This window comes from Mesoplodon densirostris, chromosome 1, assembly GCF_025265405.1.
Source record: "Mesoplodon densirostris isolate mMesDen1 chromosome 1, mMesDen1 primary haplotype, whole genome shotgun sequence".
Lineage (NCBI taxonomy): Eukaryota > Metazoa > Chordata > Mammalia > Artiodactyla > Ziphiidae > Mesoplodon > Mesoplodon densirostris.
The window spans coordinates 232,237,428-232,255,006 of NC_082661.1; the positions used below are offsets into that span (position 1 = coordinate 232,237,428).

The window sequence follows — 17,579 nt, forward strand, 5'->3', positions numbered from 1 at the left end:
ATATAACAATATGAGTTCAGTTAAGAATGGACCATTGGTTTGAGAAAGTAGTTTAGTCATTCATTTGTATTCCCTAAATTATTTCCCTGAAAGACAATGGTTAACGTACCCCTTTCAAGGTATTCCCATTAGAATTCCAAGAGCTCATTAATGTAATCTACAGCTTCCAGGTTGGAAATTCACCAAAGTCACAAAAACTTAATGATGGAGAGGAACAAGTTCAGTGTACCTGTGATAGGCCATAATATCAGGGGAGCTCAAAGACAGACAACTCATAAGGAGAGATAGACAAAGACATATTAAAAGACTAGCCCTCCAAATAACCTTTCTGAAAACAGGGTTGACAAGACTATGCTCCTGGAAAAAAATTTAAAGACTTTTTTTTTTTAACTTCATTGATGGTCTAAGATTACAAAATTATGATTCAGAAGACATACTTTGTGCCTATTAAGCAATTTGAAATTATGACATATTCAGCATTCCAGTTACATTCAAGCCACTGTGCTAGGAATTCTGGGATATAAAATACGGATATATGAAATATTTTTAGAGTATGTATGGTCTTAATACTACATACTTTGTTAGTAGTCCATGCCATTTACAGAGCATTTAGTAACTCTGTTAACTACACTTCAGTTCTTGCTGATGATACATCTCTAAATCTACAGAGTGAAATCAATAAACAGGAGTGCCTACATTGTGGAGTATTAATATTGGAACATGTAATAAATTCCCAGAGCTATCTTCCCTAAAATGTTTATAGTTAAGGAGTTAACTGAGTTTCAGTGGGAGGGAGATGCAAGAGGGAGGGGATATGGGAACATATGTATATGTATAACTGATTAATTTTGTTATAAAGCAGAAACTAACACACCATTGTTAAGCAATTATACTCCAATAAAGATGTAAAAAAAACAACAAAAAAACTGAGTTTCAGAAAGCACTTCTATAATAGACTAATCTTTTTCAAGGCAAATGCTGCAAACTCTCTTGTCAATCAATTTAATAACCACTGTAATTCAAAAAGATGCAAGGCCCTGGCCACCTACTAAAAAGGAGAAAGAAAGCATAAAACCTCAGAAGATGGAGTCCTCAACTTATAAGGCCACTTCTGTATTTCCTTTCTATTTGTTTTATTTAGACCAAATGTTCACAAATGGGCTGTAGACAATGAACACAAATCTTTTAGAATGATAGGTTAACTTTCAGGGGAAAAATTGCAAAGAGAAAATAAATTGCAATCAGGGTCTTGGTTCATCTTATAGAACCTAAAGCCTTCAACTTCCTTTTTCATAATTTTATTTCTCTTTCTTTCCCACTTCTTCCTCCAGGCTATCTTTCAGAACTGAGCACTTAAATAGATCTTTATATGCACAAGCCAAATGAGACTGCATTAAATTTGTGACTCTCCAGATGAGTTCTAATATGCTAGTTTTAAACTTAAAGAGAAGTCATCTTTCAAAAAAAGTCCCAAAATACAAATTTAACTATCTTGGTTGTTTAAATTTATGTTTTCAACTTTATTTTTACAGCTTTATTGAAGTGTAAATTAAAAACTACATGTACTTAAAGTGTATAATTTGATGAATTTTGACATATGTTTATATCCATGGAACCATCACCTATCACTGCAATCAAGTTAATAAACATTTCTATTGACATCATCCCTCAAATTTTGTAATCCATCATGTCTCACTTCTATTTGCCACCTCCGTCCCAGGTAACCGCGGACCTGATTCTGTCACAGGCCTAGTTAGTTTGCAACTTCTAGACTTCTATATAAATGGAATCATACTCTTGTACTCTTTTTTTGTCTAACCTTTTTCAACATAATTCATGTGAGATTCAGCCATATTGTTTGTTATATGTATTATATACTGTCAATAGTTTGTTCTTTTATAGTGATGAGTAGTATTCTGCATGGATATATCACAATTTGTTTATCCTTTCACCTGTGGATGGGCATTTGAGTTGTTTCTAGTTTGGGTCTTTAACAAAAAAAGGATCTATGAATATTCATGTACAAGTCCCTGTATGTACATATAATTTCTTTTCTTATGGACAAATATCTAGGAGTGGTATGGCTGAGTCATATAGTAAGTGTATCTATAACTTTTTAAGAAAATGTCAAACCATTTTGCATAGTGTTTTTAAAATTTTACATTTGCATTGGCAGGATATTAGTGTTCCAGTTGCTGCACTTGGTGTGTTCTGACTTTTTAATTTAGCCCTTAAGGTAGGTGTGCAGTGGTATCCTACTGTGTTTAATTTACATCTCCCTAATGACTAATAGCAGTGCGCATCATTTTTGGATTTGTTTGCCATTCTTAAATTCTTCTCTCTTTTTATTTTGTGTTTATTTTAAAATTTTTACTTTCAGTAAAATTCATTCTTTTTGGCATACAGTTCGTTTTAGCTATGCAGAACAGTTTCATCACCCTAAGAACTCCCTCATGCAACCTCTCTGTAGTTAAACCCTCCCACCAGCATTAACCCCTGACAATCACAGGGCTGACTCTGTCCTACTAGTTTTGCTTTTCCAAAGTGTCATTTAAATGGAATCAAATTATAGCCTTTGAGTTTGGCTTCTTTCACTTAACATAATGCATTTAAAATTCATCCATGTTATTGTATCAGTAACTCATTCCTCTTTATTGCTGGATACTATTTCACTGGACAAATGTTAACAAATTTTGATTATCCATTCACTAGTTGAAGAACATTTGTGTTTTTCCAGCCCTTGGCAATTATGATTAAGCAGCTACATATATTTATATATAGGTTTTTGTGTAAACAAATACTTTCAATCCTCTTAGGTAATTACCTAGGAGTAGAAAGGCTAGGCTTTATGGTTAGAGCATATTAATTTATAAGAAAGTATCAAAATCTTTAGAAATGGGTTGTACAATTTAGTATTTCCACCAGCAATATATGAATGTTCCAGTTTTTCTACATTCTTGCCAGATTGGTATTGTCAGATTTTTAAATTTTATTTTAGTCATTCTAATAGATGAGTAGTGGTATGACATTATGGTTTTTATTTATATTTTCCTAATGACTAATAATATTGGTCATATTTTCATGTGCTTATTTGCTATCTATATATTTTCTTTGGACTATTTGGTTTTCCAAAATACAAAGTTAATGCATAGAAGGATAGTCTTTTAAACAAATAGTGCTAACACATTTGGGTATCAATATGTTAGAAAAAAGACACAACTTCAACCTCGAGTCATGTACAAAATAGAGCTCAAAACAAATTATACACTGAAATATAAAATTTAAAACTATAAAATTTCTAGAAGAAAACCTTGTGACTAGAGGTCTAACCAATATTTCTTGGATATGACAGTAAAAACGTGAGCCATAAAAGAATACAGTGGTAAACTGGACTTCATCAAAATTAAAATCTTCTGCTCTTAAGAAGATATTATTAAGAGAAAGAAAAGACAAGCCACAGATTGGGAGAAAATATTTGCAAAGCATATATATGTTAAAGAATTTATATTCAGAATATCTAAAGGACTCTCAATGCTTAAAACAACAGCAAAAAAATATAAAAATGGCCAAAAATTTGAACAGACATTTCACCAAAGAAGATACACAAATGACAAATACATGAAAATATGCTGTATATCACTGTCTACTAGAGAAATGCAAATTAAAACCACAATGGAATACCAACGCTATCTCTTAGAATGGCTAAAATTAGAAAAACTGATTACACTTAGTATTGATATAGCTATGGAACAAATGCAACTCTCATATTTCTACTGATGGGGAATATGAAATGGTTTAACCATGCTGGAAAACAGTTTAGTCAAGAGAAATGCAAACATATGTCTATACAGAGTCCAGTACATGAATGTTCGTAGCAGCTTTCCTTGTAGTATCACTTTTTAAAAAAAAACAAGCCAAATATCCATCATCAGATAAATGGATAAACACAGTGTTTCCACTATTTTAATGGAGTCACCAAAGTATAAATCAGCCACTTTTAAAATTGCAAGCATAATATTCAAGAACGAAAGGGAATATTCTATAAGGCCTATCATCCCATATCATCTAAGTGATGGATAAGGGTTTTATAAAGTACAAGGTCATTTCTGCCTTATTATAAAAGGAAATTATAAGGTTCAGCATCTTACCTATATACTTATATCCTTCTTCCCCATTTACTATGGGTCTTAGCCAAGTTGATCTAAGCCTCATATTAGTACACACATGGGCACCTTGAGGAGGGTAGAGTGTAAATAACATTTCAATTGCATTGGACTTCTTGATGATATCAGAGTATTTTGCATGGTCTTCTGTAAAAAAAAAAGAACATTAATTTGTTTTTAATTTTAGACATTTTTTTTTTTTTTTTCTTTTTGCGGTACGCGGGCCTCTCACTGTTGTGGCCTCTCCCGTTGCGGAGCACAGGCTCCGGACGCGCAGGCCCAGCGGCCATGGCTCACGGGCCCAGCCGCTCCGCGGCATATGGGATCCTCCCAGACCGGGGCACGAACCCGTATCCCCTGCATCGGCAGGCGGACTCTCAACCACTGCACCACCAGGGAGGCCCAATTTTAGACATTTTTACAAAATTTCTAATGTGCTTCTTTTAAGTGATGTAAATTTAAAACTATTGAATAATTTGAATGCTAATGGTTATGCTGACAACATAGTTTTCTTTAGCCAAAAGTACTTCACCAAAAATCTTACCGTTCAGATAATTCATAGCAAAAATTAAGGAGTAAGGGCTTGCTATTAGAATCTTCAAACACTATCAGTTTAAAGCACTGTTGTTAATAGCTGTAGGACAAAGTAAGATAACCAACTAACAGCATTCACATTATACATACTATAATGTAATCATATTTTTAAAATTGCCATTAAACAATGAAATCAGAATAATCTGACAAAAATGTTGATTAAATGAAGAGTTCCATAAACTGGAACTACTGAAAGAATACATATTCTTAGGCTATGGTCTTTAAGAAAATATAATAACATCTATACAAATATTTATATAGTGCTTACTATATGCAAGAAATGGTCCCAAGTGCTTTTGAATATTAACACACTTAATTTTCATAACACATCTGTAAGGTAGATACTGTTATCATCATTTTACATGAGGAATTGGAGGCCCAAAGAAATTAAATAACTTGCCTAAATCTTATAGTCTGTAAATGATGCAATTAGGATTTGGATTATCTGAGGAGAAGCTCTTATTTGCAAACAAATGTTTGTCAAGTGAACATGACCTGCATTAACTAGTAGATGAGAAAGCTGGGATTAAAGAATAATTTGAATTGTAGAGTGAAAAATCTTTGGTTATGGCCCTTGGGCTTGCAGTTTGTGTCTTCAGTTTTTGGTTGATAAGCCAATGTCTTAAAATTTAATAAGGCAGTCTCCTGAGCAATTAATTCAAAGTGACTCTACCCAGAAACATTTCAAAGAAAAGAGAGATACTGATGTAAATCTTCATTTATAATCCTGTTACATTGTTTATCTTTTTCTACCTACCTCTACCTTCCTTCCTTTTTTTCCCCTTTATTTTTTCAAATATCATATTTTGTGGTAAGTATAAGGCAGTACAACATAATGATTAAATGATTAAGAAAGCAGATTTGTTGGTGGGTAGTAACCATCTATTGCCTCACCCTAAATCCACCCTTCATTGTCCTACTTGTGAGACTAGAATATTTCTCCCTTGTCCTATGGGAAATTTTTAAGCATCCTTCATAGAGGGTAAGGTAGGAAACTAGAGGACAAAGAGGCTCTTCCTGGTTCCGGGGCATTTTCTCTGATAGCTCCTACCATGCAAAGGGACCAGCAGTGCAGGGCACCTTCTGGGCCATGTTGCTTGGCACCCCACAGGGCTCCCCTGACTCACACTCTGGGAGCTTGCTAACACGTTCTATGAGGCACCAACTTCCCTTGCATGGGTTCCACACTGAGACACCTCCTTATGGGAAGTTTCCCCAGAACCCCAGAGAGTGGCTTCCCTGGGAGTTCCACTAGCATGCTACCTCAGCAAACGTCTCTGCCACTCATTGGATCACAGCTGTGTCCTCTCCAAGAAGAGCTGGATCCCAGGGTAAAGGGAGAGGGTAAGGGGCACTCTTTAAAATTTGTTCTTTCCTTAAGTGCTCTGCCTCAGACCGAGGGTTAGCGCCACTCCCTATATCTGCTCTTCTCAATTCTTTAGGGTTTTTTTACCCTTAGTAGCCAATCTTATTTAATCATGAGCATAGTTAATAATTCTTTATATTAATCTTTTCCTGCTCAAATCACCATGTAGTTTTAGTTTCTAACTGGATCCTGATTGATACAAACAGACCTGGGTTTTAATTCTTGAACCACCATTAACAGGCTATGAAATATTAGATAAATCACATTTATCTCCTGGTGATAATACTGACATCATAGGGTTATTGTTAGGATTAAGTGATATAAGAGATATATAAAAATTTATAGCACCATGTCTATAAGTACTACATGAGTGTGTTAGTTTTAATTTTCATCTAGTATTATTCAAACACTAATAAAAACCATGAGAGAGCCAGGAAATAAAGTTATTGCATCTTTCAATTATAAACATCTTAGGGGGTTTTCTGCCTCTTTTTAAAAGGAAAAGTTCAAAATTATTCCCCTCTAACTAAAAACAGCAGACATCTTCATATGTGCTCAGATATGTAAACAGTTATTAGATATATCTCACTTAAATAATTCTAAATCCTTTCTCATCTGTCAACAGAAGGAAGCCAGAACTATTACAAAGCAGTGCTAAAGAGTCAACTCTGCTTTACTTTTTCACTCTGATCATACTTCTTCAAAAAGTTGAGCAGGGGGGATCCTCAGGCAGTAGAGGTCTCTTCAAGTTGTGAAGGCAGCAGCATTTTGTGAAGGAGGATGCAGCATTAATTACATTATGAGAAATCATAGAGTGAAATTAGATACAATCTTGAAGTTTTCCATCACACACAAAGCGAGGAAATAAAATACATCAGAGTTTCTCTCTTCGAAACCATAAAGAAAAAAAAATAAAGTAGAAAAATCTAGCAATAATAGCAGCCTTTTTAGTGTGAAGGACAAAATTACACTTAGATTTAGATTTCTCTCCTCTTCAAGATTTATATCTTTCTAATTCCTTTAGCTTAAACAAGACGTTTAGTAACTTTATTTAATAGGGCTATGTTTATTAGTTTTAATAAAACATTTTATTTTCCATAAAGGCAAATGTTTTCATTTGGGGAAAAATGAAATGCCTACACTAAAATCTAAGCAGTGGTGAATGTAGACCTGCCACTTTCTCTTCCCGGCTTATCCTGATTGAAGACTTAAGCAGAAACACATGAAGTCTGTGGAATGTTGAACTTGCCATGACAATGTGATATCGTGATAGCTATAGTATCAGACACACATTCAAGGTTTTCAGCTCAGAGTCTTGCTAATGCCACCATTTGCTATCAGGTAATACAAATGGAGGCTTAGAGCTTATATAAACAAGGCATAATGATTTTGTAATAATTGTACTTCCTTTCATAATATCAAAGTTGATTACAAGCATTTTTCATTTTAGAAGACATATGGCTTGTAAAACATGTCCTCTTTTTTTTTTGTTTTATTACATATGTCATCCCAAGATAAAAACAGGAATTTAATTTTTGTTGCTGATATTGATAACGTGTTATTTATAGAGCACCCTCCTTTTAATATACTGCTAAGTCACTAAGTCAATATTGCCACATTACATTTAGATTTAATAATACAGTTCTCAGAACTCAAAAGAATAAGAGCTCTTCCTACGTCTTCTTCCCCAAGCCATGTACATAGTAAAACTCTGAAGATCTTAGATGTATGTGTCTAGGTCTGGCAAAAGCCCACACAATATTTCCATAAATCTCTATTGCTCCCAGGTCACCAAGTAATTAATTATCTTCATTAGAGGTAGCAGCAGTGGTTGAGAGCAGAGGCTTTAGAGCTGACCACTGCTTGGGTGTGAATCTGGATCTGCCATTTATGAGCTGTGTGACCTGAAGCAAGTTAGCTAACTTCTTTCCAGCTCAGTATCATAGTAAAACTGTTGATACTGTTGATAATAGTGTTGTCATGAGCTGATATAAAGTCTTTAGAAGAACACCTAGTCTATGGCCAGCATTATTTAAGTGTTATTACTATTATTATCATGCTCTTCATTTAACAGATGCTGGTACAGCCTCTAGCCTATTTAGATAATGAGGGCAGTTTCCTGTCTTGCCCCCCATCTTACTTGTCTTCTGGATGGGTGGGTGGAACAGTGGACAGTCATCCTGAAGTCATTGCTCTTTCTGGTCACTCCTACACTATTTTGGATATTCTAAGGGTAAGTGGTTCCTGTTGTACACTGATCAGAAGTTTTGTGTTAATTAGTGCTTGTGAGCTACTAATTGATGCTATGGTGGTCTTCCTTGTTGCTATTATTAGCATATTTTGTTGAATCTAAGACATTATAGATGTTGATGACCCCATTAGTTAACACACCACGAAGAAATATAAAAGACTGGAAATTTAACTAGGGCATACCATTGATTATAAGATATAGCTCAATTTTAGAGACATTAAAATATGAAAATATACACCTTAGTGTTAACAAAATATGGCAAAATCATGATATCCAGTTGCCTAATCGACAACTCCACTTGGCTAACAAATAGGCACTAATGTCTGTCCTGTTCTAGGATTCCCGTCTCAGTAAATAGCCCCTATTTAATGGCACAACCTAGAAAACTAGGAGATCTCCTTGATACCACACTACCCACTGCCACCCTCCTAGAAGAACTATCAGCTATTTTTATACAAACACTTTTGCCTCCTAAACAGTCTTCTTGGCCCTTTTGATCTTGCCTCTAAACAGCAGCCAGAATAATATTTTTTAAAGTATTTTTAATACATTTTCCTATTCAGCAGTTCCCTAGTTCATACATTTTCCTATTCAACAGTTCCCTAGTTCATACATTTTCCTATTCAATGGTTCCCTATTTCATACATTTTCCTATTCAATGGCTTCCTGATGCTCTTAAAATAATACCAAGTCCTTACTATGTCCTGAAAGATTTTGAACATTCTGGCCTCTGCCTCCTCCTCCATCTCTACTCTAGCAACTTTGGCTTTCTTTCAGTTTCAGAATCACACCTTGCATCCTCCTACTTCAGAAGCTTTGCATAAGATGTTCTGTGTAGCTGGTATGTTCTCCTCCCAAACCCTTTCCTCTGTTGCCTCATCAACGTCTACAACACCTTCATGTCTCTTCTCAAAGTGTCCTCTGACTCTCACCAACTAGATCAAGCTTTCACATTATATCATCTCAGAGTTATTGTTCTCTGTACTTTTCCTCCATTACACTTACTGAAGTTTGTAATTATATTATTCCTATTATTACTTGAGATCTGCCTCCTTCACAAGACTATCAGTTACAGGCAGACAAGGTCCATGATTGTTTGCTAACCACTGAATCTCCTAGCACCTAGCCCTGTGCCTGATACTGGGAAAGGGTCAATAAAAGGCTTTTTGATTAACAAGTAAATACAACAAACAATAACTCATAGTATTCATTGGGAGCTTAGTATATAGCAGGCAGTGTGCTAAGCAGGTTATGTACATTAGCTAAATTAATCCTAAAATCACATATGTGTGACTTGCTGACAATTCTATGAGTTCAATACTAGCATACTCATAACATAGCTCAAGACACTGAGGCATATAGAGGTTAAAGAGCATTTTCATGGCCTCACAGTAAGTGGTGAGGCCAGGACCTAATCTTAATTCTAACTTCAAAGTCGGTCCTTTCAACGAGTATGCCATATCATTTTAAATACACTGTTCCTGGTATCATGGGACTGTTAGCACCTTCAGCGGTTGCTTGTTGTCTGGTGGCCTCTCCCTTTGAAGTCTTCTTCTAATCTTTCTAAATCCTTTAGTTGTCCCTGAATAGTCAGGGACATAGTCATTCTCTCACAAGAGCTCATAGCTCTTTCCAGATGGTTTTCTGATGTTAGTCTTCTCCACAAGAATTTATTTATTTATTTATTTATTTTTTCTTTTTTTGCGGTATGTGGGCCTCTCACTGTTGTGGCCTCTCCCACTGCGGAGCACAGGCTCCGGATGCGCAGGCCCAGTGGCCATGGCTCACGGGCCCAGCCGCTCCGCGGCATATGGGATCCTCCCAGACCGGGGCACGAACCCGTATCCCCTGCATCGGCAGGTGGACTCTCAACCACTTCGCCACCAGGGAGGCCCACACAAGAATTTATTTTATACAGACTATTGACAACCCCTAAGGTCAAAACCACAGTTCATCAATTGATTATAACCCTCTTAGTTTGCTGAGTATGGAAGCCAGAATAAAACCCTACAGTGGGACCTCCTTAGACACCTATAGTTACCTCCTGCCTCGCAGATAAGCAAGGCTCATTATGCTTAATACTCAGAACAGGTGGTGAGTGTTCAGAGGACCCAAATATGCCTGTCCCTCCCTCTCCTGAACAGGCCGATTGTATTATCAAGGTCTCACTGCTTCCCTACTGTAGACCCTGAATTTGAATATTTAAGGCAGTGGTCCCCAGACTTGTACTTAAAGAATCACAGGGATTTTAAAAAACATTGTAAATGGAATCATACTAAAGACATACTTTTGTTTGGTAAATATTTTGGTTCCATTCTTATTTTAACATTATTTTATGGTTTTAAAAGCATTACAGGAGGAGGATCTTCAAGATGGCGGAAGAGTAAGACGTGGAGATCACCTTCCTCCCCACAAATACATCAGAAATACATCTACATGTGGAACAACTCCTACAGAACACCTATTGAATGCTGGCAGAAGACCTCAGACCTCCCAAAAGGCAAATGACTCCCCACGTACCTGGGTAGGGTAAATGAAAAAAGAATAAACAGAGACAAAAGAATAGGGAAGGTACCTGCAATAGGGAGGGAGCTGTGAAGGAGGAAAGGTTTCCACATACTAGAAGCCGCTTTGCGGTTGGAGACTGCGGGTGGTCGAGGGGGGAAGCTTCAGGGCCGTGGAGGAGAGCGCAGCCACAGGGGTGCGGAGGGCAAAGCGGAGAGATTCCCGCACAGAGGATTGGTGCCGACCAGCACTCACCAGCCCTAGAGGCTTGTCTGCTCACCCGCCAGGGCGGGTGGGGGCTGGGAGCTGAGGCTTGGGCTTCGGTCGGAGCACAGGGAGAGGACAGGGGTTGGTGGTGTGAACATAGCCTGAAGGGGCTAGTGCACCACAGCTGGCCGGGAGGGAGTCCGGGAAAACGTCTGGACCTGCCGAAGAGGCAAGAGACTTTTTCTTGCCTCTTTGTTTCCTGGTGCGCGAGGAGAGGGGATTAAGAGCGCCGCTTAAAGGAGCTCCAGAGACGGGCGTGAGCCACAGCTATCAGCGGGGACCCCAGAGACGGGCGTGGGACATTAAGGCTGCTGCTGCCACCACCAAGAAGCCTGTGTGCGAGCACAGGTCACAATCCACACCTCCCCTCCCGGGAGCCTGTGCATCCCGCCACTGCCAGAGTCCTGTGATCCAGGGTCAAATTCCCTGGGAGAACGCACGGCGTGCCTCAGGCTGGTGCAACATCCCGTCGGCCTCTGCCGCTGCGGGCTCGCCCCACACCCAGACCGCTGCCTCCCCCCCGGCCTGAGTGAGCCAGACCCCCAGAATCAGCTGCTCCTTTAACCCCGTCCTGTCTGAGCGAAGAACAGATGCCCTCCGGCAACCTACACGCAGAGGCGGGGCCAAATCCAAACCTGAGCCCCGGGAGCTGTGCAAACAAAGAAGAGAAAGGGAAATCTCTCCCAGCAGCCTCAGGAGCAGCGGATTAAATCTCCACAATCAACTTGATGTACCCTGAATCGGTGGAATACCTGAATAGACAACAAATCATCCCAAATTGAGGAGATGGACGTTGGGAGCAACAATGTATATATATTTTTCCCTTTTTCCCTTTTTGTGAGTGTGTATGTGTATGCTTCTGTGTGTGACTTTGTCTGTATAACTTTGCTTTTATCGTTTGTCCTAGGGTTCTGTCTCTCTGTTTATTTTTGTTTGTTTGTTTGTTTTTAGTATAGTTTTTAGCACTTGTTATCATTGGTGGATTTCTTTTTTGGTTTGGTTGCTCTCTTCTTTCTTTTTTTTATTATTACTTAAAAATTTTTAATAATTTTTTATTTTAATAACTTTATTTTACTTTATTTTATTTTATCAACTTCTTTCTTTCTTTCTTTCTTTCTTTATCTCCCTTTTATTCTAAGCCATGTGATGACAGGCTCTTGGTGCTCCAGCCAGGTGTCAGGGCTGTGCCTCTGAGGTGGGAGAGTGATGTTCAGGACACTGGTCCACAAGAGACCTCCCAGCTCCACGTAATATCAAACAGCAAAAATCTCCCAGAGATCTCCATCTCAATGCCAAGACCAGCTCTACTCAATGACCAGAAAGCTACAGTGCTGGACACCGTATGCCAAACAACTAGCACGACAGGAACACAACCCCATCCATTAGCAGAGAGGCTGCCTAAAATCATAATAAGGCCACAGACACCTCAAAACACACGACCAGACGTGGACCTGCCCACCAGAAAGACAAGATCCAGCCTCATCCACCAGAACACAGGCACTACTCCCCTCCACCAGGAAGCCTACACAACCCACTGAACCAACCTTAGCCACTGCGGACAGACACCAAAAACAATGGGAACTACAAACCTGCAGCCTGCGAAAAGGAGACCCCAAACACAGTAAGTTAAGCAAAATGAGGAGACAGAGGAACACACAGCAGATGAAGGAGCAAGGTAAAAACCCACCAAACCTAACAAATGAAGAGGAAATAGGCAGTCTACCTGAAAAATTCAGAATAATGATAGTAAAGATGATCCAAAATCTTGGAAATAGAATGGAGAAAATAAAAGAAACGTTTAACAAGGATGCAGAAGAACTAAAGAGCAAACAAACAGTGATGAACAACACAATAAATGAAATTAAAAATTCTCTAGAAGGAATCAATAGCAGAATAACTGAGGCAGAATAACGGATAAGTGACCTGGAAGATAAAATAGTGGAAATAACTACTGCACAGCAGAGTAAAGAAAAAGGAATAAAAAGAATTGAGGACAGTCTCAGAGACCTCTGGAACAACATTAAATGCACCAACATACGAATGATAGGAGTCCCAGAAGAAGAAGAGAAAAAGAAAGGAACTGAGAAAATATTTGAAGAGATTCTAGTTGAAAACTTCCTTAATATGGGAAAGGAAATAGTTAATCAAGTCCAGGAAGCACAGAGAGTCCCATACAGGATAAATCCAAGGAGAAACATGCCAAGATACATAATGAAACTATCAAAAATTAAATACAAAGAAAAAATATTAAAAGCAGCAAGGGATAAACAACATATAACACACAAGGGGATCCTCATAAGGTTAACAGCTGATCTTTCAGCAGAAACTCTGCAAGCCAGAAGGGAGTGGCAGGACATATTTAAACTGATGAAGGAGAAAAACCTACAACCAACATTACTCTACCCAGCACAGATCTCATTCATATTTGACGGAGAAATTAATACCTTTACAGACAAGCAAAAGCTAAGAGAATTCAGCACCACCAAACCAGCTTTACAACAAATGCTAAAGGAACTTCTATAGGCAGGAAACACAAGAGAAGGAAAAGACCTACAATAACAAGCCCAAAACAATAAGAAAATGGTTATAGGAACATACATATCAATAATTACCTTAAATGTAAATGAATTAAATGCTCCAACCAAAAGACATAGACTGCCTGAATGAATACAAAAACAAGACCCATATATATGCTGTCTACAAGAGACCAACTTCAGACCTGGGGACACATACAGACTGAAAGTGAGGGGATGAAAAAAGATATTCCATGCAAATGGAAATCAAAAGAAAGCTGAAGTAGCAATTCTCATATCAGACAAAATAGACTTTAAAACAAAGACTATTTATTACAAGAGACAAAGAAGCACACTACATAATGATCAAGGGATCATCCAAGAAGAAGATATAACAATTGTAAATATTTATATACCCAACATAGGAGCACCTCAATACAAAAGGCAAATACTAACAGACATAAAATGGGAAATCGACATTAACACAATCATACTAGGAGAATTTAACACCCCACTTTCACCAATGGACAGATCATCCAAAATGACAATAATAAGGAAACACAAGCTTTAAATGATACATGAAACAAGATGGACTTAATTGATATTTATAGGACATTCCATCCAAAAACAATGGAGTATACTTTCTTTTCAAGTACTCATGGAACATTCTCCAGGATGGATCATATCTTGGGTCACAAATCAAGCCTTGGTAAATTTAAGAAAATTGAAATCATATCAAGTATCTTTTCCGACCACAACGCTATAAGACTAGTTATCAATTACAGGAAATAATATGTAAAAAATAAAAACACATGGAGGCTAAATAATACACTACTTAATAACCAAGAGATCGCTGAAGAAATCAAAGAGGAAATCAAAAAATACCTAGAAACAATGACAATGAAAACACGATGACCCAAAACCTATGGGATGCAGCAAAAGCAGTTCTAAGAGGGATGTTTATAGCAATACAATCCTACCTTAAGAAACAAGAAAGATCTCAAACAACCAACCTTAAACCAAAAGCAATTAGACAAAGAAGAACAAAGAAACCCCAAAGTTAGCAGAAGGCAAGAAATCATAAAGATCAGATCAGAAATAAATGAAAAAGAAATGAAGGAAACAATAGAAAAGATCAATAAAACTAAAAGCTGGTTCTTTGAGAAGATAAACAAAATTGACCTAAGTGTCCATCAACAGATGAATGGATAAAGAAGATGTGGCACATATATACAATGGAATATGACTCAGCCATAAAAAGAAATGAAATTCAGTTATTTGTAATGAAGTGAATGGACCTAGAATCTGTCCTACAGAGTGAAGTAAGTCAGAAAGAGAAAACAAATACCATATGCTAACACATATATATGGAATCTAAAAAAAAAAATAAAGGTCATGAAGAACCTAGGGGCAAGACAGGAATAAAAACACCGACCTACAAGAGAATGGACTTGAAGATATGGGGAGGGGGAAGGGTAAGCTGTGACAAAGTGAGAGAGTGGCATGGACATATATACACTACCAAACGTAAAATAGATAGCTAATTGGTAGCAGCTGCAAAGCACAGGGAGATCAGCTCTGTGCTTTGTGACCACCTAGAAGGGTGGGATAGGGAGGGTGGGAGAGAGGGAGATGCAAGAGGGAAGAGATATGGGGATTATATATATATATATATACATACATATATATATATATATGTATGTATGTATGTATAACAGATTCACTTTGTTATAAAGCAGAAACTAACACACCACTGTAAAGCAATTATACTCCAATAAAGATGTTGAAAAAAATAACAATTTTTTAGTATAAGCATATTCTATGAAATGTTTGGGACATACTTTTACTGTGAAAAAATATTATTTCTTACTGTGTAATGAACTATATGTGTAAAGAAGCTAAAAAAGAGTATATATATATATATATATATATATATAAAACTGATTCACTTTACTGTACACCTGAAATACAACATTGTTAATCAACTATACTCCAATAATTTTTTTTAAATATTAAAAAAATAAATAAAAGCATTATATGTTCATGATAGGAAATTTTGGAAATACAAAAAAGTATAAGGAATAATTATTACTCAGTATTTGCCAACTCTAATCCCGTGTGTGTGATTTTTTTCTCCCACAACCCCCAAGAAAGTATAATAGCACATTAGTACTAATAGGACACTTGGTGGCAGATCATTCTTAGAATTAGGAAATAGACATAAAGTTGTCAGCTTTACATTATAGGTAGGGGTGATAAAAAGAAAAAAACATCTATTATCGCAGTTGTTCCTTTCTAAAATTATTATTAAAGGATATTTTAACACTAAAAATGCATAAGCAACACAATCTCAGTCATGTACACAGTACACAAGTAAATTTACTTTACAGTGAATGATGAGAACTTGAGCTTCTAGGATTTTTGGAAGTGTGAATTTCTTACTAATGGGCCTGTCCTCAACACAAATCCCCAGCACTGACTTACTACCTAAAAAGAGCTTGTATATAAATTGTTAAGTTCAGGACCAGTCCTAAATGTATCAAGAGAGAGTTACATGGCTAATAAAGCTTTACTGGTGACCCTGGGTTATTAAACCAGAATAGAAGACCTCATTTTTGAAGTCAATTATTAAGAAGTATTTACAAGTATGGGTAAAAATAGCCTAATCCTTTCCCTTTGCCCAGTACCTGCATTATTATGTAACTAAATTTATCACCAAGGTAAAAATACACTTCATAATCTTCACATGAACAAAGAATTCACAGGCTAAAAACAATGGTGACAGATAATCAAGATTTCCTTCCATTGTGAATATTATGCATTTATTAAAATGCTAACTTAGCTCTCATGGGCCACTGACCAGTCATATGAGGTTTTCAGCATGGAGTTATCAAACGTGAGTTTAAACTGGTGGTCAAATAATCTATAACCCAGTGTAAATGACCAATTTCTAAATGTTGTACTTTTAATATATTGCACTTTATGTTTTTATGTTGCATTCATTTTCTTTGATTTGAATTAGATGAATGTCATACTTTTTGGTCATGCCATTTTTATCTAAGCTTTCTCTATTCATCAGTAAATTTAAAAGAAGAATGCCAATTTATTAGTATAAAAAATTACATAAGTTATGAACAAGGGAAAGTGAATCTAAAGCATCCCCATTCATAAATTAATGAAACTTTCTTACATTTAATTTATCTTAAGCTGAAATATGAGATCTTAAAGATCATTGATGAAAGAGTAAAACATTAAAAATCAAAACCAAAGGGCAGGGCTTCTGTGGTGGCACAGTGGTTAAGAATCTGCCTGTCAATGCAGGGGACACGGGTTCAAGCCCTGGTCTGGGAAGATCCCACATGCCGCAGAGCAACTAAGCCCATGCACCACAACTACTGCCTAGAGCCCGTGCTCTACATGCCTAGAGCCTGTGCTCTGCAACAAGAGAAGCCACCGCAATGAAAAGCCCACGCACTGCAACAAAGAGTAGCCCCTGCTCGCCACAAGTAGAGAAAGCCCATGTGCAGCAATGAAGACCCAATGCAGCCAAAAATAAATAAATAAAATAAATAAATTAAGAAAAAGAAAACCAAAGAGCAAAATGGTTAAGAAGGCAGTTAAACAATATGCCACTGGATAATACAACCGGTAAGAATAAATGCAGGGAACACTGATCTTTTATATTACAATTAAATACCAACACTGTTTAATTTAAAGAAGAATAAAAACGTTCATTAACACTTGAATCAGAGTAAAGAATGTAAAATAAGGACATGAATTAATTAAAAATTTGTTAAAGTATAGCAGTATTATACTAAGTGAAGTCAGACGGAGAAAGACAAATATCATATATCACTCATATGTGGAATCCAATTTTAAAAGAAATAAACAAATGAACTTATTTATGAAACAGACTTACA

At 36.9% G+C, this 17,579-nt stretch overlaps 1 protein-coding gene across 1 annotated transcript in view; it reads right to left on the minus strand.

Annotated features, from left to right (window-relative positions):
• Positions 1 to 17,579, minus strand: part of IQCM (IQ motif containing M) — a 371,829-nt gene that overhangs the window by 74,682 nt on the left and 279,568 nt on the right. Inside the window, exon 12 of the mRNA XM_060098179.1 lies at positions 4,149 to 4,310. Coding sequence (XP_059954162.1) covers positions 4,149 to 4,310 — 162 coding nt within the window. The remainder of the gene's footprint in view (positions 1 to 4,148; positions 4,311 to 17,579) is intronic.